Raw genomic sequence first — 21,193 nt, forward strand, 5'->3', positions numbered from 1 at the left:
TAGATACATATAATATTTAATATTTTGAACTTTTCAAAGGCTGCAATCATTTTGCTAACAAAAATAATATGGGCTTAAATGTTTTTGTACATTCCTCAATTCAAGTATTTTTAAAATATAAGTAGTGAGAATAACAGGTAATAGCACCATATTCTACTGATACAGGGCAAGAGTCTAGTTCACAACCTATGCTTATACCAGTAGCTTTTATACCAAGAAGTCACACTGAGGACAATGGAATAACTTAGATGACTAACAACTGAAGTATTGGTACTACGATCTTAACACATGTTAAATAATGCCATGATCATAATCTTAACTTTTACAACCATTCAGCAACAAAATGGGAAACCTTTAAAGAAAATTGTAACTTTTCTGTTCATTGATTTTGTAGTACTTCACTCTCCCAATATTCAAACTAATACAAGGAGTAGCTGTAATTAGTACAGAAACTGTCTTGATTCTCTACTCTTTTTCAAAGAGTATGGCACTTCGAAAACTACAGCTTTGAAAAATTAAAAAATTCGTTAGTTTCCAAATGACCGATTAAAGGTACCTACAGAAACTGTTTTAAAGAGCACGAGACTACTCACTGCTAAAAAACCAATTAAAAAATTTAAAACTATATAATTTATTTTCACTGATGATTATATTTAAATGAGATGCTACTGGAACATCTGTAATAATTTATGATTATTTGCTGTGTACCAATTCAGGTAGGTAGCAAGGGCACTATCAGAAACCTAGCCTACATACAGGCATCCTGAATGGAGTTACATCTTTTCCCACAATATGCATTCATTTCAATAGGTTCTTCTAAGTGACATTCCCACTGGATTGTCCTACACCCCTTTCCCCCATCCTCACTGTATTGCCCTTTCCCGTATGTGTTAGAGCAACATTTTTCTTATCAGTTGCCCTAATGCTGAGTGAATATTCTGAGTATTAGTCTAAAGCAGGCTGACTGATGTCTCAGTCTGCTTCTAAATAACTTAGTGGTCAACATCTTTGGAAACTAAAAAGATCCCATCACTTTTTTGCTTTCTTGGCTTTTTTCAGTATATCACACTTTTTTCTATTGGGACGTCTGCATCTTTCATCAATGCTTGGTATACATTCATAATGCCACACTTCATCCATTTTCTCAACAGGATAAACAGCTTCAACATAATGACGGATTAGTCTCAATCTGACAGGATCGAGCTGCTTTTTGTTACAAGCCCCTGAATGGTTGTATTGCAGTCTGAGGTTATCTGAAGTAAACAGCTCTGGAAAAAGTCTTACAAGAAGTCTGGCAGCAAAGTTACCAACTGAAAGGCTCTGCTGTACTATTTCTCTTACTTCCTTGTCAGACAGCAGATACAGAGAAGGCACAGGAAAGTCTGGAGGAGGAACAACAAGTTCCTCAAGTGGTATCTTGCAAAAATCTTTGTTGCTTCTTTCCGGAGGCAATGGCGGTCCTTCGAATTCTTCTTTAAATCTTTCCGGGTTTATTGCATAGGTCAAAAAATCTCTCCTTTCAGGTCCTGGCACATGGACCTTTCGCTGCAGTTGGTATGTGCGTCTTTGCTCTGTATCTCTTCGACGACATCTTTCATCAAGTTTTCCAACAAATTCCAATGTCCATACTCGATCATTCTTCGCTCTCGGATATAGCATTTGCACATAATGTCGAATTAATTTAATCCTAACAGGATCAAGTTGTTTCTTACCCAGTGATCCACTACAATTATATTGCTTCCTTAAGTTTTCATGGGTAAACAGTTCAGGGAATAAATGAACTAGCAACCGAGAAGCAAAATTGCCGATCGACAAACTGCTCTCATATATGTTCTTAAGCTGCTCCTTGCTTAACAGGTAGTCTGGAATAGGGACATCAAAATCAGGGGAAGGGATATCAAGCTTATCAAAGTCTATAGGCACAAGCCAAATCTTTTTTGACCTTCTGCCTGGCCTTTCATATTCAAAATTATCTTCCACTTTTATAATAGACACATCATCAGGCAAACTAGAAGAATCATAGCAATCCTCTCTCATCTGTTCACTCTCACTGTCATCCATATACATGCTTTCAAGTTCATCATTTATTCGCTGAACACAATGCTGCAACCAGGCCTTTCTCTCCTGCATAGCAGGAAAATAAATCTCTGTGTACCTGCGAATTACCTGAAGTCGCTGCGGGTCAAGCTCTTGTTTTCCACATTCTCCATAACAGCTATATCTCTCGGCCAACTTTCTGTGATCAAAGAGTTCTGGAAACAATCTATGTAATAAAAAGACACAAAACTCTCCAGGAGAGGAAGCTTCATCTAAAAATTCATTTATATCCTGAGCATCAAATACCCATTCAGAGGCAATGGAACTACTCCTGTCCATGGGCAGAGCTTCATCCTCCTCCTTATCATCAATAACTTGATCAGTCTCATAAAAACTGGAGGACTGTAAGTCTGGCTGACTATTTTCCATGTCTCTCTGTGCCCAAAAGCTACTGAAAAAGTCATTGACCTGAGGCAAACACTCTGCCTGCCAAACCGCAGGATTCTTCACAGAAGGATAACAGACTTCTACATAATTTCGGATGAGCTGTAGATGAAGGGACTCAAGTTTCTTTTTGTTAAGATAGCCACAGGTACTGCAGGTCCTGCTTAACTCATCCTCACTGAAGAGCTCTGGAAAAAGCTGTACCAGTAGTCGGCAAGCCAAATCTCCACCTGATGTACTCTGATCCATGATCTGTTTGAGTTCTGAGGCAGTCAGCTGGTACTCAGGTGGTGGCCTGAATTCTGCTACAGCATCTGTAGGGCTGACATGCTTTTTAATTCGACTGACTTCTAGTGATAACAAGTCTACTTTGCTGTGAAGCTGAGTCATGTTGGAATTTAAGGTATTAAGTGTGTAAAACATTTTTTGTATCAAAGAATATATATTTGGGTCGGACTCAGAAGCAACAGGTGTGATAGCACTCATATCTCTTTTACGTTGCTCATTCAATGTCCGAAGATTGGAAGGACTGCTAGGATTAACCTTTTCAAACAACTCATAGGAAGTGAACTGCTCTGTTCCTGGCAGACTTTTCTTCTCTGTAATTTTGTGTGAGATCCCATACAGAGGTTTCTTATATGATGGCATGATTGTGTTATTTAAGGCTTCTTCTTCACCGAGCCACGTTATGCTAGGATTCTTGCTCTTGTTTAGCTGTTCCACATCTTCCTGAGTAGGTGATCCATCTCTGTGCATCAAGTTTGAAAGAAGGCCCTTTCAATGAACAAATGTAACATTAGTATTCAAATTAGTTACTTATTTATCCTTAATGAATAAATTATAAAACATGATTTTCTTAATTTTAAACACTAAATTAATTTAACACAATGCTGTCATAGGGTTGGATCCAGACTATGTTAGTTGCTTCCACCTACACTATGGGTTGGAAAGGGGATGGAGGAGTTGGAGGGGATGGGAAAATTTCCCTGTGTATTTATTAGGATCTAAACTTTCATGTCTAGGAGCTGCCTAAAATACTCAAATCAATAGCCTTTCCTTAACATCAGAGTTCTGAGAATATTGCAGCTCATATATGCATAAGGATCCCCTACATCAAACTCACTGGCCTGGATTCCAAGTTTGTTCCTGTCAACAGGAGGGAGAGTCATATTTCGCGGATTCCTCATTCCCTCTGTAGACTCTTATGCTCCGTGTCTGGACCAGTGGAAGACTGCAGGGGGAGTGTGAAATCAGGGGAACTGACTACCCCTTCAGCCAAAGAGATCCTCCGCTACATTTAAAACCTTCAATCTGTGAAAGGCATAGTTAAGATCCAAGCAACAGTACTGTATTCAACTAACAACACCCAGACTGAAAACCTTGCGATGCCCAGATTGAGAACCTTTCACAGCCTACTCACTTTCCACTAGGCACATCTGAAGGAAGAAAACTGTTGTAAGAGAATGTGTGTGCTAAATGATGTACAATATTTTCTGATAATGCAAATGGTAAAAGGTAGAGGGACCCCTGACCATTAGGTCCAGTTGCGGATGACTCTGGGGTTGTGGCACTCATCTCGCTTTGTTGGCCGAGGGAGCTGGCGTACAGCTTCTGGGTCATGTGACCAGCATGACTAAGCCGCTTCTGGCTTAGTGGTACCTATTTATCTACTTGCACTTTGGTGTGCTTTCAAACTGCTAGGTTGGCAGGAGCAGGGACCAAGCAACGAGAGCTCACCCCATCGCGGGGATTCAAATCGCTGACCTTCTGATTGGCAAGTCCTAGGCTCTGTGGTTTAATCCACAGTGCCACCATGCAAATGGAAGCAATGCCAAAAGAGCTGTAGCCTATAAAGTGTTGACATTTGGAAGAGATCACAAAACATTTCAGGCATTATTTTATACCAGCAGTTCACATTATTTGGGTGTCTTCATTAATTCACTATAAGATGGATATTTTGCAAACATACTTTGCAGCAGCAACAGCAACAGCAACATAAATTTCAATACTAGAATTAAAAAATGAAAGAATTTAGACTTTAAAAATCAGAAATATTTTTTCACAGCTTGCTGTATAAATACTAATTAGTAAAAGGTAAAATATACATATTCAAAAACTATCAAGGCAAATAGGCAAGAATTGACTACTCCATCTTAAAAACATGAAAAACCTCAGCTTTGAGTTATGATCTCACTTTGTAAGCCACCTTGTGAGGGCTTGGCCCTAAAAAGCAAAACAGAAATAACTTAAACCCTAAGCATGCCATCTACGGAATGGAATTGTTTTTTTAGTTCACAGGTTTCTGGTGTAAGGGGGGCCAATCCCCCCCCCAGGCTCCCTGCCACACTGTTCTAGAAGGCTTTCCAACTCTCCAGAGCAATTCTTGGGGAACAGAAGGGACTACAAGCAGGGGGAATCAGTGAAAGTACAAAATATCACCTAGGAAACAGCTCAGAAATAGCTGTTTGGGTTCTGGCTTAACCTTGCTGGACTGAAGTGCAAATGTTTATGTAGACTATTTTAGATGAAATCCAGACAAGAAACCATATTCATCAGTAGCAAGAAAAACTATGAAATTGGTTGCAACATCTTAAATAACTAGTTTAGTAAGTCATGAGTTTTTACATGCAATGTCAAATTCACCATTTCCTCAGCTGAATTCACACATCTATTGAATTTTGCTCTTTAAAAAACAGCCACCACCTTGTTCCTCAGAAAATCTATTGATCTCTAGGATGCATGTTTTCTCTTTGTTTGTTTTGGCTAAATAGTGTCTTCTTTGCTTTGTTGCAGCCTACAATTTCCATAAAATAAAACACCCAAATGAGTATTTAATATTTCGGAACAAAGATTAACTGGTTTGACTAAATTCATTGAACTGCTTGTCAATCTGAAATAGTTAACTACAAGTCTAAGCAAGATGCTGTTAATATCCATATGTAAAGGAATCACCTCTTGTGTAAGGCCTCTTTTTTTCAGACTTGGTAGAATTTCTTGGTGGCTTCCTGAGCTATCACAACCAAACAAGGTCCGTTTCCGTTTATTGGTTTCTTGCAGAGAAGTCACTAAACCATCCAGCGTGTTTTTTTCAGGTCTTGATATTACGGAGCAGTCTAGGACTTCATCTTCTTTGTCTGTTTCTACTTTCATAATATTTTTGATAATAACTGATGAAAGAGAAAAATAGTACCAATTGGTCACTGACTGGATCTGAATTATATATAGGTAGCTATTCTGGATTCAACAATCTAAAGCTCAGCAATGGGACACCTCTGGTCCATGGGTCTAATTAGTCCCAATGGGGTCCTAGTTTGACGCATGAGGCCATTTCCCCCAAACCACATTGATCTGTCCCACACTTGACTTACTTATGACATCAGAGGTGGGGCAGGTAAAGACACGGCTGCAAAGGAACATTTGGGAGCCTCTAAGGTGCTCTCCTGATTATTGCTTGCCATATGAGGCTGGGATTATTGTTTTCAGGGACTGCCTGCATTAAGGAGTTCCTCACTGGTAACTCCATAATGCAGCTGGTCTTTGCCCAAAACAAGGGTTGCTGTAAGCGCTAAATCAGGCATCCCCAACCTTTGGCCCTCCAGATGTTTTGCACTACAATTCCCATCATCCCTGACCACTGGTCCTGTTAGCTAGGGATCATGGGAGTTGTAGGCCAAAACATCTGGAGGGCTGTAGGTTGGGGATGCCTGCACTAAATGGAACTTATAGCAAGCTCCACAGGGAAAGCCTTCCTTAACCTACAGGGTTTGAAATGGGGAAATTGCTTCATCTAACACCATGATGACATAAAGTGATTTCCAGCCACCAACTTGTCAGTGTGACCACGAGGGTTGGTGTGGCAGATCCAGTTCCTCACCTCTACTATAGCTTAAACAGTCAGCCCAACTTCTCTTGTTATTAAACACAGTAACCCTAGTTTCACTGCATTCGGAATGTAAGAGCTTCAACAGAATTACAGTGTAAAGAACAAGCCAGAGAAGTGGACAAAACAGGCAGAAGGAAATTAGTGGAAAGCAATGTGTGATAAGATTTTTTCATTTGTTACAGTCTTTGTTATAAAAATGTAATTTTGGTATGGACTATATTCAAAAGTATTTTGATCTAATGAGAAAGTAGATTAAAAGGAATAACATTACCTTCAGCATTTTCTTCATCATCAAACAGTTCATCTGAATTCATATTCCGTACTCTACAATAATAGAGATAAAGAAATAAGTAAAAAGCCTATACAGCTTAGGAGAGACATGTTATGTGTACTGTAAAGCCATCTGCCCAAATCCAGCTTTTCTGGTTTATATTCAGAATGCACTCAAATAGTTTGCATACAAAAGCTGCCCCCATTTATATTGGTGTGAGGAACATTGCTGACTATTTATTTATAAAATTTATATGGCTCCCTTCATCCTAGGGTCCTAAGGCAGTTTGCAACAATAAATAAATAAAGCAATAAATAATAAAAATTTAAATGTACAATATAGTAAATAGAAGATCTATCAATTTTGGCAAGCTAGTCTTTAAAAAAGCATAATGGGGAGAGAGGTTTAAATGTGATGTTGCATGCAGAGGTAGCTTCAGCTCTTGCTTCTTGATGAACAAGAGACACCATTGCCAGCTATGGAATAAGGATTAGCACTGGGGTTTTTTTTAAGAATGCAGGGAACCATTATGGAACTTCATCAAAGTCTGAATGAAGACAGAGGTTATAATGGAGTAAGGGATCATAGATCAGCAAAAGAGATGTAGAACATGTTTACTTAACACAAAAACATGATGACATAGATATTTGTAATATACACGGTACTGAACCCAGCAGAACCTCTCCATTTGAAGAAGGGGCTGGGATTCATGAGAGCTTCCATAAGCTAAAGTTGGGAGGGAGAGTGTAGAGAGGTGATTTACAACAATTCTCCTTTCTTCAGTAGATTCCCAAAACTACCTCATGTGTGGTATCCCAAACTTGAGAGATTTTGTTGGGGTAGAGGCATGTAGACCAGAGATCTGAAAGTACCCTTTCTGTGAGTACAACCCAACTCAGGCAACTCTGGATACAACCCATAGTATTTGCTCTGAGCTACTAATGATTTCTTCTAGAAACCAAAACATCGGTTGACTCAGACATAAGTATCAACCTCGCCATGCAAAACCAATTTTTTCTCTGAGCACCTAAGCCTGAAATCATTTTCCATTAAAAAAGTTGATTTCAGCATTTCACAGAATAATCTTATGCATTTGGAAGTAAGTCTCACTGTGTTCAAGAAGTCTTATGCTCAAGCCAGGTAGGTGTGTATAGGATTGAAACCCTAAAAATGATTGGTACAAAAAATGCTCATCTTAAGTTTTTAAGCTTCCAGGACCAATAAATACTAACACACTGAAAATTACTTTACAGTTAAGTATGAAATGAAGCTTTAATTATAATTGCAATAACTTGACAAAGTTAGTATTTAAAGTAATTACTAATAATAATTATTCTTTATTAAGGCAATATATGGCACACTTTTTAATTAAAAATTCAATCAGAGTCATTAGATTGTTATTGGATTCTATGTTGACTTCTAAAGTAGCTGTTCTCTTTGTAGAGGACACCAAATGGGTTAACACCAACAGCAGAAACTAACAAAACATCAAATAGCTGCTGGAGACCATTTAATGCAAGTGGTTTAAATTCCAACTCCTTTTGAGCAATTAGCTCTTCATTAGGGAAATGTCAGAAAAAGGACTAGCTCATACCTATTTCAATTATTTATGTGACTAACTCTGAAAAGAGTCACTAGCCTTCTAACCCCAACACTGTAGGCTCCTTTTAGAGCTACTTATTTAAACTGCAACAGATGCAAGTACCCTAATGATGAGGTAATTGCAAGAAACACATTAGGATTAATGTCACTTTGATTAATACACTTGTCTCCTGAATTGTTTCTCTTTCTCAAAAGGTAGATCTTGAAATAAAAAATGTCTGCTCAACAGCCAACTGGCAATATCAGATTTCCCCTGTGACATCATAAACCCCTAACTGTGAGGCCCTCTCCTATTCATAAACATGAAGAGATAGTGACAGCATCCATGTGTGTTTGAAGTATTGTGTTAACTCCACAGTAAGGACCAGCAGGACCTAACTGGCCACGTGGTATGCCTGAGGTGGTGTGGTGGTGGGTGGGTAGCAGCAAGGACCGTATTCTCCAATTTTGTGTTATGCCACACCCACCCAGCCATGTTATACCATGCTCCCATGACATTACTGGTTCCCACAGCATGGTCTCAGTGCCCAGTGGTCCAAAAACCTGATCTACACTTTTTCTGCCAACAGAAACAGAGATGTTTTTATTTTTCTACTCACAGAAGTAACCCAATGGGAATGTGTAATGTTCATGTGAGCTCATATATATGGCCAATTTTTCTCCCCCCCCCCCCAAGTTGGCTTTTTTGTGTTCCATCAGAACAGGCAAAAGCGACAGTGAGATCCAGACTGTGGCCAGTCAACCCCATCCTGGATTCTTTAGTTATATTCTGATTTAAAGTGGGAGTGCAGGCAAAATATGCAAGAAGTATGGTTTAGAACTGTGCTATATCCATGGTGCACTTGTGGCAGCTACTACCTACTTAGGTTATTACCCCACTCTTTTCTCTTACAGTATTAGTGGGTGGCATAGAGAAGCTGAACCACTCACCTAGCCTTCCTCTGGCTAAGTCGCTGCTGCATACCAGGATGGAGAGGGGCAGCAGCACAACAGCAGTGAGGTCATGCTGGTACAGATGTGTTGGCAGAACCAATCTAGTGCTCCTGCTAGCATGTTTTCATAACCTCACCACCTATCTGTTCCAGAGTGAGGCCAGGCCAGCATCATAGCCCCACTGCGATTATAAAGTCCACTACTGTCTTATAAAGTTAGGTGGCTTTTAGCTTGATCCTATCATGGCTGCTCAGAAGGTTGCCCCACTGAATTCAATGGATCTCACGCCCCACATTAAGCTGAAATTCCCTCCATAGGGCCGTCTTGTTTACACAGTAAAAATATATGCAGTTGTCCATTAGTGTCTGGCCACTTAGAAGGACAAATTCTACTACGGCAAACAGACCAGTCCAAAGCTATTACTGAGATTTATTGAGAAATTCAATTCCTTATTTTCTAACCTCCATATCACACTTAATAAATTGTGACTGTAGCAGCAGATTTCTCAAGGTGGGGGTGTACTTATTTCTACATAGACAACTTTTACATATGTCTTTTTTTTAACTGCAAGAACAATTCTGAGCTGGATATTTAAAGATCAACGAGATTATATAATGTATTTTCACCATTTAAATACACATTCAATCTGAGTACCATGCTAGCAAACTAGACAAAAATATGAGGTTTTGTAATCTATATTTTATTATCAGGATATATGAGACTCACAGTCAGTTTGGTGCCTCTACATCCAGTAAGAGTAATTGCACAAAGCAACTTACCATTATAACCTAACTATGTGAGGTGTAGCCTTAAAATGGCCATGGATCCTTCCCTGACTTCTGGCTGCCAAAGACAATTGTCAGCACTGTCACATTGTTGCCTTACTGTAGGATTACAATGCAACAGTGACTGCCCAAATTATTTGTAAGAGTTTAGCTACTTTGCAGGAAAAGGTTTTTCTTTTATTATGCAGCAAAATAAGAGCCAATGTGATCTAGCAGATAGTAAAATACTGATATAGGAAAGCAATGAAGACACACCACTGGCATAAACCAATGTAGTTTTTGCAAATCACCATCTCCTAGCCTAGCTTTACATTATATATGGGAATTAGGTTGCCCTAACTTACAGGACAGTAGCATCTTTTACTTTATAAATGATCACCAAATACTAAGTACATAACTCAACACTGTAAGGTGTGTGTTAATTTGAATTTATGATATGGTTGTAACAACATCAAGACTGGCACCATCAGATAGTTGCTGGTGGGTTAGCCCAACAGGATTGACCAGGTACTGTAGTGGCAACTACTATTGCAAGCAGCAACCACTCCAACTTTGTTTCCCTGCATGTTCTCTTTCTCTGAGCAGCATGGTGATGTCCAATCCACACAGCAGTGCTCCAAAGAGCCCTGTCTCTACCTGTGACCACTGCCTGGCCAGCCTATAGCTGTAAGCCACTTCCTTGCACACACTTTCTCTCTGGGCAGCATCACCCAAATACGGCCATTCCCTACTATGGCTCCACCCAGAGAGAACAAGTAGGTGGCTGGCAAGCGGAGGTTGCTCCCAAGCAGGAGGACAGGGTTGTTGCTGGGTGCCTTCCTCTCCAAACTCCAAAATGTTTCCCCCAAGAGCAGGATAAGTATCTTTTCTTTTCTTTCTTTCTTTCTTTTTTTTTTGCAATAAGGACTTTGTATTTGGATGTTGCCTGTAGAACAGAAAGTGCCGCCTGGAGGAAGAGAACTACGAGCCCCTCCCTAACAACCCAGGGCAACAGGAGGAGGAAGGTGTTGCCATTCCTGCAGTCATGCAGAAGCCATGCCTGGAAACTGGCCAATAAGACCAGGATCGCACCAGGCGCGCGGGAACTCGCAACGCCCCCTCCCGGCTTTGAAACGCGCGAGGCAGCGCTCGCGGGGTCACGTGGGCACCCCCTTCCCCAGATCGAATGGAGTAAGAAGGCGGCGGCGGCCGGGGGGGGGGGTCGGGGGGAGAGGACGCTTCAATTATCACCCCCGCCTCCCTTTTCCTCGCCAGCCTCAGCACGAAGCGGAGCCCAAATTCCACTGAGGGAAGGGCCGACAGCGGCGGGCGCTGGGAGGATAGGCCTCGCGGCTGGTCGCGAAAGCGGGTTCCGTTGCCGAGCAAGGAGACAGGTTTCCAGGCAACAGGAGCCGGCGGTGCGTGTGCGCGCCTCGAGAAGCAGCTGGGGAAAGGGGAGAGCCGGCTGGCCAAGCTACCCGCTCACCGAAGCGCTTCTTGGGCCAACCCTCTTTTTGGTAGCGTGCCCCGCGGCTCGCGACGGCAGCTTCCGGAATGCCCCCCACCCCCCTGTCCCCGCGCCCTCGCCCTCGCCGCCGTTCTCGAGAGCTGGTCTATGTGGCAGCTGGAAAGAGGGGGCACAATATAACATCCAGCTCCCCCCCTCCCCCGCTGGAGATGGAGGCGCCCGCGCTGCCTGGCCGTTCTCCTGCGCGAGGAACCCAGCCATAGCTCTCCCCGAGGGGGAGGGGGCCGGGGAGGCTGAGGGAGGACCGTGTTCCTCCTCCCGAGGCCGAAAGTAGAACTGTGGGGAGGGAGTTGGCCAACACACGCACACACCTACCTTGGGGGGGGGGGTTGGGGGGTAAAAGCTGGTTTTCCTATCTAGAGAAAGTTGGGAAGGGGCTTACCTGGGTCCTTCTTAGGCACTGTGGGGAAAAGAGGGTGAGGGCCCCCCTTGGTCTTGGGTGGGTGTTTTATAAGAGCGGCCGTGGCTGGCTCCCGTGTCTTCCCCTCCCACTTAGCTCTTTGTGTATGTGCGTGTGTGAGAGAGAGAGGGGGTCCGCGCGCTGCGCTCTCGCGTGACGTGACGGGACCGTGTGTCATTTCCGCACAAGGACACTGAGCCCCGAGGAGCTGCTGCTGCTGCGGCCACCCGGGACAGAGAATGTGCATGCGGGTGGGGGCGGGGAGGAAGAGGAGGTGGGGGAAGGCGGACTGATTAAGTCGGGGCACCACAGCTCGCGCGCGAGGCAGAGAAGGCGGCGGCCCTCTCCGTTCCACACGCGTATTACGCATACCCCTCCCCCCCCCCGCGCGCTTCTGAGCCCCGCCCCCTTTCCCCCGTGGCTGTGCCTGGTGGAAGGAGCCGTTAGTTGCAGTCGGGTCACTCTCGCGCGCCTTCTCTTTGCCCTCCAGCCAGCGAGTTTACACGCTAACGGCCACTCCACAAAAAGCAACGGCTAATAAAACACCCACATTGCCCTGGTGAGGTTTGCCGGGCGCTACCGAAGGTGGAATTTCCGGGCTGCGAGAGGCGGAGAGGCATCTGAAAATTTATTTGTCGTCTAATACAGGACCATTCTGGGCGACCAATATAGATAATAAATGTATATAGTATATATGGCCCTCTAGTTGGTCATGGAACGAACCAGGGGCAGCGACCCTGGAATTAACAGGCCCAGCACCTGCTGCCGCCGCTGTAAGATGTACATGTTGAACCGATGGGGAAAACCAATACTTAACTGGACAACTTGCCCAAAAAACCCAACCTCCATCACAGTCACCTTTGACGTTGAAAGGTTCTCAAAAGTGATTGGAGAAATGCATATTGAGGGACAGAAGAGGTGAATTCTTTCTAGAATGCCTAGGGGCTGTCTTTGGGGTCTCGAATTTCAGGGGCACTCTCAACTTCAATTCTTTATCATAGTTGCAGCGCCCCCAAGGTCCACTGTGACCTAACTAGTCATGCTTCCCTACATCCGCTTCTGGGGCTGTTCAGAATAGCAATAATAGTATCTTGGCTAAAACGTAGACCACAGATCAGGAATAGTACTGCTTAGGACTAAGGGGATGCCAGCATGCTTCATGAGCATTATAACTAAGAGAAGATTCACTGAAATTAATGAAGTTAACTTAGTGATGTTCATTAATTTCAGGGGGTCTATTCCAAGTAACTTCGTTGAATATCACCCAAAGTTTCCTTTCGAAAATGGACATATTATCCAAAAGTAAACAGAAGAAACACAATTTCTGACAAATACAGTGGTACCTCGGGTTACATACGCTTCAGGTTACAGACTCCGGTAACCCAGAAATAGTACCTCGGGTTAAGAACTTTGCTTCAGGATAAGAACAGAAATTGTGCTCCAGTGGCAGCAGGAGGCCCCATTAGCTAAAGTGGTGCTTCAGGTTAAGAACAGACCTCCAGAACGAATTAAGTACTTAACCCGAGGTACCACTGTACAAGCAGACAATAAGGGGTGGGGGTGGGGGAAAGAGAATTTGAGGAGCACATTGATAAAAACAGAAAAACACCAACAAAATTATTATTTTTAAATATATTAGAAGCAGACCAGCCCACTGGTTGTTTAGACCTTTGTATAAGGAAGCCAGAAGTTTGGCGAATAAGTGAAAGGAGATTGTGGTGAAGCTGAATGTATTTGCGGTGAAACAATCTGTTTTCACAATAGAAGATGTAGGGCCTGAACTTTCTCAGGAAAGGAATCGGGTGACTTAAATGCTTTTAGAAGCAACTGTGCTATACTTTGAGCAAACTCTGCTATTAGTGTATCCATGGGTTTTGATAAAAGTGCAGAAAGTTATTCCTAGGCACATTCACATTAGTTTGGACTAGCATACCGAAGAAAAATCTGCTAACATCTCTCATATGCATGATGGCTTAATAGTCAAATTGGCTGAATATGACCAAGCAAACTGGTTTGCATATGTTTGGAAAACATCGAACAGCAAGCACTTTTATGATCACAATGTAAACTTGGGTAAGTCTTGATCTACTTTTGCCTTAAAATACTAATATCCCAACTGGCAGAAATTATTGGCAGAATTCCAACAGCTGTTGCAGTGTCTTTCACACCTGTGTAATAAACTACCGCCAGGAATGCCGCCTTCCACATGAGAGCTATTCAAGGTAAAGGAATCCCACCTGCCTTTGCACCGTTAATCATATATGTAATTAAAGAGTTAAATGATTTGGTACTTAATTCTGCAGTCTTATTTGCTTACCTGAAATGCTTTACATTATGTTTAGCAAAAACACATTTTTAAAGTAAAGGAAAGCAAAAGTGTGCAAACCAGACTCTGCTTCAGAAATGAGAAAACATTTGCCAATTTGAACTCCACCTCATTTCTTTCTCTAGAGTGTTGGCCTCAGGCACTGTTCCCATTAGGGGACCCAAGCCCAGAAGGGACCCTGCAGGCCTCAGCTCCCCATCCTGGAATGTGAGTATACTGTTCCTCTACCAATTTTGATTGAAAAAGGAATAAAAAGCACTGCAATTTCAAATAGACTATGCATAATAAGTTTTGCACACTTGTTCATATATGAAACAAAAACATTTGGGTGTGCTTTGCAGTGTTTTCAGTTTACATTTTCATGCCTTTGATTCAGAAGTTACTATTTGATGCTTTTAAGAAACACCTCCCACTTAATTGGGGGGTGTCTGCTTTTCTTCTAGTTGTAATTAAAATTCACAGAGGGAAATGCAAGATTTATGATCTGGAACAAGCAATGGTCCCACGCACCTTTAGAAGTAACAGTTTATTTAATTTGAAAGCCTGAGACTGGTACCAATGCAATCAATAAAATGCAGTCTGCACAGATTTAATAATCTTATTGCAGTAAATACATGCAAAAACTACCCCATAAGATTAATACTTATATTTCCATTTCCCCTTCATTTAATGTGGGATCGAGTAGCATATTCTTGCTAGGCTTATAGCCTGGATATTGGTGCATAAAAGTCAGAATGATTGTGATTTGGTACTGTGACAACAGATCATCTTTCACATACCCTCATTTGCCTCTGTCATAAGAGGCCAGTCCTTAGATCAAGCTGGGGCTGAGCCCTACTAGTATTTTTTCTGCAGGCCAGAATCCAAAGCTGTAGCCCAGCAATCCTGCATCACCAACAGGCAGATTCCTAAATTTCCTGTAATTCAGGAGTCTATTCTGTTACATCTTTTCTGCCAATCACTGCTGTAGCCAACAATCACCTTTGTCTCCAGGAGTAAAAGAAAAAAACAAAACCCCACTGGTTTGTCAAATCCAAATACAACATCCTTTAAATCTCCCTACACATACCAGGATATTCTTATTTGATCCAGCCCCCTTTATTCTAGTTCCTACAGGTGTAGCCTGTTTAGAGATCCAGTTAGCCTGACCCTTATCCAGGACACTCCATTCTATTTCCTATTCCTGCTTTTTAATTCCCTAAAGGTTGTTGATTTTTTTAAAAAATGTGGTGCTTCTGCAAATCTTTGGTATTTCTGTAAGCCTGCAGATACTGTATGTAGATGGTGTTGTTTTGGCTACTAAAGTATTCACAGATAACTGAGTTCACTATTACTTCATATAAGATTATTGTGTTTCTCATCTATTCATGCCTGAAGTGCAAGTGCGGGTTGGGCAGCTGATCTTACATAATCATATACTTGTTGATCCACCATTTCAGGCAGAGATGCTGAAACATCAGGCATAAACATTTAGGATTGGGATGCTAATGCAACAAGTTTAAACTATATTCTGAAAGCGCTGGTGAACACAGCCTATATATTTCTGTCATCTATGAATAAACTGCTTTATTAGCTAAAACGTGGAGAGTAGATTTGCCAAGACAAAACCACATTTCGGTAACATCCTTTGTTTCAAGCACTTTGTTATGCTGCTGTTGATCATAATGATGCAAACAACGAAGTAATTGTACAAAATTATTGTCGCTGATTTACATATGAAATGCACACCTTCCACTGCTGCATGCCAGCATTGTTGAACTAGGTTATAAATAGTGGATGTGGATGTCTGTGTATGTGGGGAGAGAAAATGGTCTCTGATGAGCAAAAGCGAGGAATGAAGAGTTTTTCAAACCATGTTCAAATTGGGAGATTTTTCACTGAAATCATAGTTCATTTCGCATTCATTTTGTACAGACACTCCCACAAGTAAATTTCTCTGTTTCTCAAAATATAAAACAGCGGAATCCTGGAGCTAGGTGAAAAGTAGAGGTCATTCAGTTTATTGGGGTTTTCTTAATAGTAGCGTGAAGGAGTCTGTTCTGTCAGCACAAGCATTTCTGCTTTCCTGAGCAATCTCCCCTCCCCCCCCCAATGCTGTTCTGGGGGTTCCCCAGACCCTCCAGAGCAGATTTGGGGAGCACACTGGAGGAGAGGCAAAAAGTCCCCAAGGCCTTGTTTTTTAAACAATAGGAAAAGGTAAAGGGACCCCTGACCATTAGGTCCCGTCGCGGATGACTGGGGTTGCGGTGCTCATCTCGCTTTATTGGCCGAGGGAGCCGGCGTACAGCTTCTGGGTCATGTGGCAAGCCTGACTAAGCTGCTTCTGGCGAACCAGAGGTATGCACGGAAATGCTGTTTACCTTCCCGCTGGAGCGGTACCTATTTATCTACTTGCACTTCGTGTTTACGAACTGCTAGGTTGGCAGGAGCAGGGACCGAGCAACGGGAGCTCACCCCGTCACGGGGATTCGAACCGCCGACCTTCTGATTGGCAAGCACTAGGGTCTGTGGTTTAATCCACAGCGCCAAACGTGTCCCTAAAAACAATAGGTAGCTGGTAGCAAATGCAACTGACAAGCCAGGAGTAGCTTTGGGGGAGTAATGAGGCAGCATTGACAGCTCTCTTGGCCCAAGCTCAGTTTGGGTGTACATAAATGAAAGTGCTAGGCAAATGATAGGGAACTGTCAGGTGACTAGCAAATAAGCAAGGAGAGTACTGGTTTCTCTATATTAAGGATGTAAAGGATTACTTTAGCATCTTTGGGTCTGACTTACATTTTTCTATTCCACATTTTTGGTTAGGCAAATAACTTTCCTATCATCAAGTTAATACTGCACTGCAAAAATGTTTTCTTAACACCATTATGTTTTTAATAATATTGTTGCCAAAAGGTTGTTAGGAAATAAAATATTCATTTGAAAAACAATAGAGCCTCTAAATTTACCTTCACTAACCTGATGTCCTCCCAATGTTTTGGGTTGCAACTCCCATCAGGACACCAGCACACTGCTATAAGTTTAAAGCACCTGGAGAGCACCAGGTTGGTAAAGGCTGCCCTAAACTGTATTAAGAAAAACTTTTTAAAAGAAAGTTGAAAGGTGTTCACAGAATATTTAATCAAAGGCCAACAATTCTATCATGCACACTTTAAATAATAATGTGTTTTCACCATTTGTCACTGAACTTTTATACCTTTTGATTTAAAAGAAAATATTAGAAGTTTAAAACATGCATTCATTTTATTTTATGGATGAGAGAAATCAACACTCTTCCATCACAGGCATTTTTTAAAAACACTGATTCAATCCATTATTAAATGGAGGATTCAGAGCTTCATAGAAGTGTAAGAATCTCTTACACATGGGGGAGCCAAAGTACTCTTCTGACTAATGAAAAGGGTTACAGTGATTTTAGACAGTAGTTGAGCAAGAACTTAAGATAATTTGAAGGGAAAAGGTACTATAAAACCTGGGTATGCTAGGAGTAACACTAACTTTTCAAAAAACTGAAGGAGGTGGGTCTAATTCGGCTGGTTTGTAAAACTTGCTTCTTCATTTAGATGGCAGGTATTTTTATGCTTCACTAACTGCACTAGGTTTGAACACAAAGTTAACTACTATACAAACGCACCTACAGGGGAAAAAAATGAATTGAGGAAGATGTTATGGACAATACGTGGAGATTTTCAGTAGAATAAAATGTCTGCAGATTTTTTTTTGTAATGAAAGATTTTTGGACTACCTGTGTCATCTTCCTTTCTGCTGTAGAGGTTCTGTACATTATTGTTGATATCCTTGAGGACCAGCAAAAAATCTTCATACATGTGATGTGTTACTATTGGAGTCGTAAAGTCCTTGTGCCTATCTACTCTTCTCTGTGCAATAAGACACCAGGATCCTCTCCATTTATCAGTGGTAACAGAGGATGTGAAGTCTACAGTGCCCTATATAAGATAAGATGGTACAAGTTATGTCTGTCTGTGAGGGAAACAAGCTCTCACAGAGGTTGAAAACACTGACATATTACAAATGCTGGAACAAATAGTTTGAAGGTTTGTGGCAGTTGTTCTCACTCACCAACACATTCTTAGATTGGAGAAAGTCGCTTTGCAGTGGTAACCAGGGCTTTTCTTCAGCAGGAACTCACCGGAACTCAGTTCCGGCACTTTTCAGGTAGGTGTCATTGCCATTCTAAGAGAACGAGGGAGGCTTTCATGGTGAGCTGCAGCACCTCTGATTCTAAAAAAACAGCACTTACTTGTGGTAACCAAGAATGTATATTTTATTTACAAGCTGTAAAAAACTGCATTTTTGTTACCTCTGCAGCTCACAAAACATTCTGCATTAATAAATCAGGTTTTCTCTATATCTCTACACATAAATTATAATTTATCTTAATATTACAAATTGAAAAGTACAGGAGATTGAGTGGTTTGTGTAAAGTCACTCAGCAATCCTGACAGAACCACCTGAACCTCCTGATAATGTTTCTTGAAAGAGGCTACCTTGAGTTCAAGTGGTGAATTGGGTGTGTGTGTGTGATTTCTGTGCCTTTAATGTAACAGAAAAGCACTTCTAAAAATCCTATGATTACCTACCAAAGAACTGGAATATTTTTCTAATCACTTAATAGGACCAACCTCTAAAGGATCAAGCCTTTCACTTTTTACTGTCATACTTTATACTGAGAAATGTTAGGTTAAAAAAACACACTTAAAGGTACTAAGAACTACCAAGTCAGGTAGCTCCAAATTAAGAAATGCAATATATTTTGTATAGCTACACCTCTTGTCACGGCCTATTCATAGTCTTCAGTTATTTAAAGTCACATCATTTTTATCAGAAGTCAAAACAGCTTTGACTGGAATAGTTTGTAAAAATACGTATCATACGCAATTTTACTATAGTGGCTTAAACTGCAATCCTAAAGATAAATTGAAATTGCAGAGTTTTGAGAAATTAAAAAACAAAGTGCGAGACTGGCTTCATTACTATCAGATAATGGAGGCTTACAAATTGGACAAGAAAATTAGATTCCAGGTGGAAAAATCGAAATTAGAAACAGAATTGTTAGAACCCAAAACTAAGGTTTTGTCAAAGATGTATAACTTGCTGCTGAAATGGAACACTCAGGATGAAACGGTGAAGTCTGCTATGATTAAATGGGCACAGGATGTTGGACATAATATTATGTTTGCTGACTGGGAACAGTTATGGACCACCGGTATGAAATTTACGGCATGTAATGCCTTAAGAGAGAATATTATGAAAATGATTTACAGGTGGTACATGACCCCAGTCAAGCTTGCAAAAATTGCCCGATAATAAATGTTGGAAGTGTAAAGAGACTGAAGGTACATTCTTTCACCTTTGGTGGACGTGCCCAAGGATTAAGGCTTTCTGGGAAATGATTTATAATGAAATGAAAAAGGTATTTAAATATACCTTCTTGAAGAAACCAGAGGCCTTTCTCCTGGGCATGGTTGGCCAATTGGTGCCAAAGAAGGATAGAACTTTTTTTATGTATGCGACAACAGCAGCAAGAATACTCATCGCAAAATATTGGAAGACACAAGATCTACCCACTCTGGAAGAATGGCAGATGAAGATGATGGACTATATGGGATTGGCAATGACTGGCAGAATCCGAGACCAGGGAAAAGAGTCGTCGGAAGAAGATTGGAAGAAGTTTAAAGATTATTTGCGGAAATATTGCAAAATTAATGAATGTTAAAATGATGTTAGACAGAAATTAAGTGGTTTCCAGCTGTAATGTTTAAGAGATATGAAAAATAAGGTTTTGAATTAAGTAAAAACTAATGGTGAGGATTTGCTGAATTTATAATTTGAATTGGAATATAAGAAAGGGAGGTATGAGGAGGTCCGGAAAATAAGTTAAAAGAAAATAGGTAAAGGGGAATTTTATGTGTTTTTTAGTTGTTTTTATATTTTTTCTTTTTTTTTGTATTTTTGTTGTTTTATAATGTATTATTCTGGAAAATTTCAATAAATATCTTATAAAAAAATAAACTGCAATCCTAAACTTTAAAAAACAATAGTAACAAGCTGTAGCAAAACCCCCCAGTATATTTTAATATATTGGTATCTGCAGTCTTGCATAGTTCAGGTGGCAATGTTTTTGTTCAGTGCTTCAGTGAAATATCCTGCTAATGCACACACATGAGCTTAATCTCTCAGAAACTTCTGCACGATCCAACAGGTATATCTCCTGTAACAGCCTTATCATTTTGTAGACTTGTTTAACAAGCCACTAGTTGATGTAAAAGGTTTGCTTGCTAGGATGAAGCATCCTTTGCCCATCTAGTAAATATATTGCTTAAGAGTGTGTTGTAGAATTGGGTTGCACCAGAATCAAGGGGAACAATTAAATAGGTGCAATGAAATCATTAGTGGAAAATCATGCACCTCATCCACCATGAAGTTGTTAGATAACTGTGTTTACATAGAACTCACCATCAGATACAATTGTACTTGCATATGTGAGCTTTGGGCTCCAAATTCGAAGCAAACTTTTCGACTTCAGAAATATATTTGCTGGTCATTTTTAAAAGGTGTCATGCAAGCTAAAATGATATCTAAATCAAGACGCTTGCCAGAAATGCTCAGGTAGATGCCACAATTCAGCCCTTACATAAGTAAGGCTGCACCACTTAGTCCCAAGAGTTCTTGAGCTGTACCCTTTAGAAATAGTTTATTGCGTATGTATTGGGTTCCAGCTCATTTTTTCACTAATAAGATTATAAATACTGGTAATGTTAGTTGCCAAGAGCAGGACTCGGTCATTTTCTGGAGTTGTGTTGTAACTTGGCCTTTGAGGTTCCTCATCCCTAACCTAAGCAATAGTCTAGCATGATGCTAATGAGCACAGGTGAAGCTTTAGGCTTAAAGTCTTGCCTCTCCATTTTTCTTCTCCTTCTCCTCCTCCTCCTCCTCGTGCGGTTGGAAGGAGACAAGTTTGCCATTTCGTCTGAACTGCCAAATGGT

General features: G+C 41.1%; 1 protein-coding gene and 1 long non-coding RNA gene across 7 annotated transcripts in view; one reads left to right on the forward strand and one right to left on the reverse strand.

Annotated features, from left to right (window-relative positions):
• Positions 1-11,981, reverse strand: BEND3 (BEN domain containing 3). Of its 5 annotated transcripts, none has more exons than XM_081856991.1 (4): positions 11,845-11,981; positions 6,636-6,688; positions 5,434-5,648; positions 1-3,255 (listed from the first exon to the last, which is right to left on the reverse strand). In XM_081856991.1, the coding sequence occupies exons 2-4, from the start codon at positions 6,676-6,678 to the stop codon at positions 1,030-1,032; spliced, it is 2,484 nt and encodes an 827-aa protein (XP_081713117.1). In that variant the 5' UTR covers positions 6,679-6,688; positions 11,845-11,981; the 3' UTR covers positions 1-1,029. The 5 variants fall into 5 exon arrangements, with proteins under 5 accessions (XP_081713117.1, XP_081713118.1, XP_081713119.1 ...); XM_081856992.1 differs by lacking the exon at positions 11,845-11,981 and adding an exon at positions 11,421-11,441; XM_081856993.1 differs by lacking the exon at positions 11,845-11,981 and adding an exon at positions 8,230-10,479.
• LOC309339392 overlaps positions 11,152-21,193 on the forward strand; it is an 18,237-nt gene continuing 8,195 nt past the window's right edge. The window contains exons 1-2 of one of the 2 annotated variants that reach the window (XR_014155290.1): positions 11,152-11,352; positions 14,314-14,395. This is a non-coding gene — a long non-coding RNA (uncharacterized lncRNA). Of the gene's footprint in view, positions 11,353-13,642; positions 14,085-14,313; positions 14,396-21,193 lie in introns of those variants that run through there. The other variant, XR_014155291.1, reaches the window with a different exon arrangement.

This window comes from Podarcis erhardii, assembly GCF_964252035.2.
Source record: "Podarcis erhardii genome assembly, chromosome: 3".
Taxonomy (NCBI): domain Eukaryota; kingdom Metazoa; phylum Chordata; class Lepidosauria; order Squamata; family Lacertidae; genus Podarcis; species Podarcis erhardii.

What these genes read in the sequence shown, in the direction of transcription:
- BEND3 (XM_081856991.1), bottom strand. Translation starts at nt 6,678, where the DNA reads ATGAATTCAGATGAACTGTTTGATGATGAAGAAAATGCTGAAG. An exon ending in TGATGAAGAAAATGCTGAAG is followed by an intron (nt 5,649 to 6,635) that starts GTAATGTTATTC and finishes CTCTTTCATCAG; the next exon opens with TTATTATCAAAAATATTATG. An exon ending in AAAGAGGCCTTACACAAGAG is followed by an intron (nt 3,256 to 5,433) that starts GTGATTCCTTTA and finishes GTTCATTGAAAG; the next exon opens with GGCCTTCTTTCAAACTTGAT.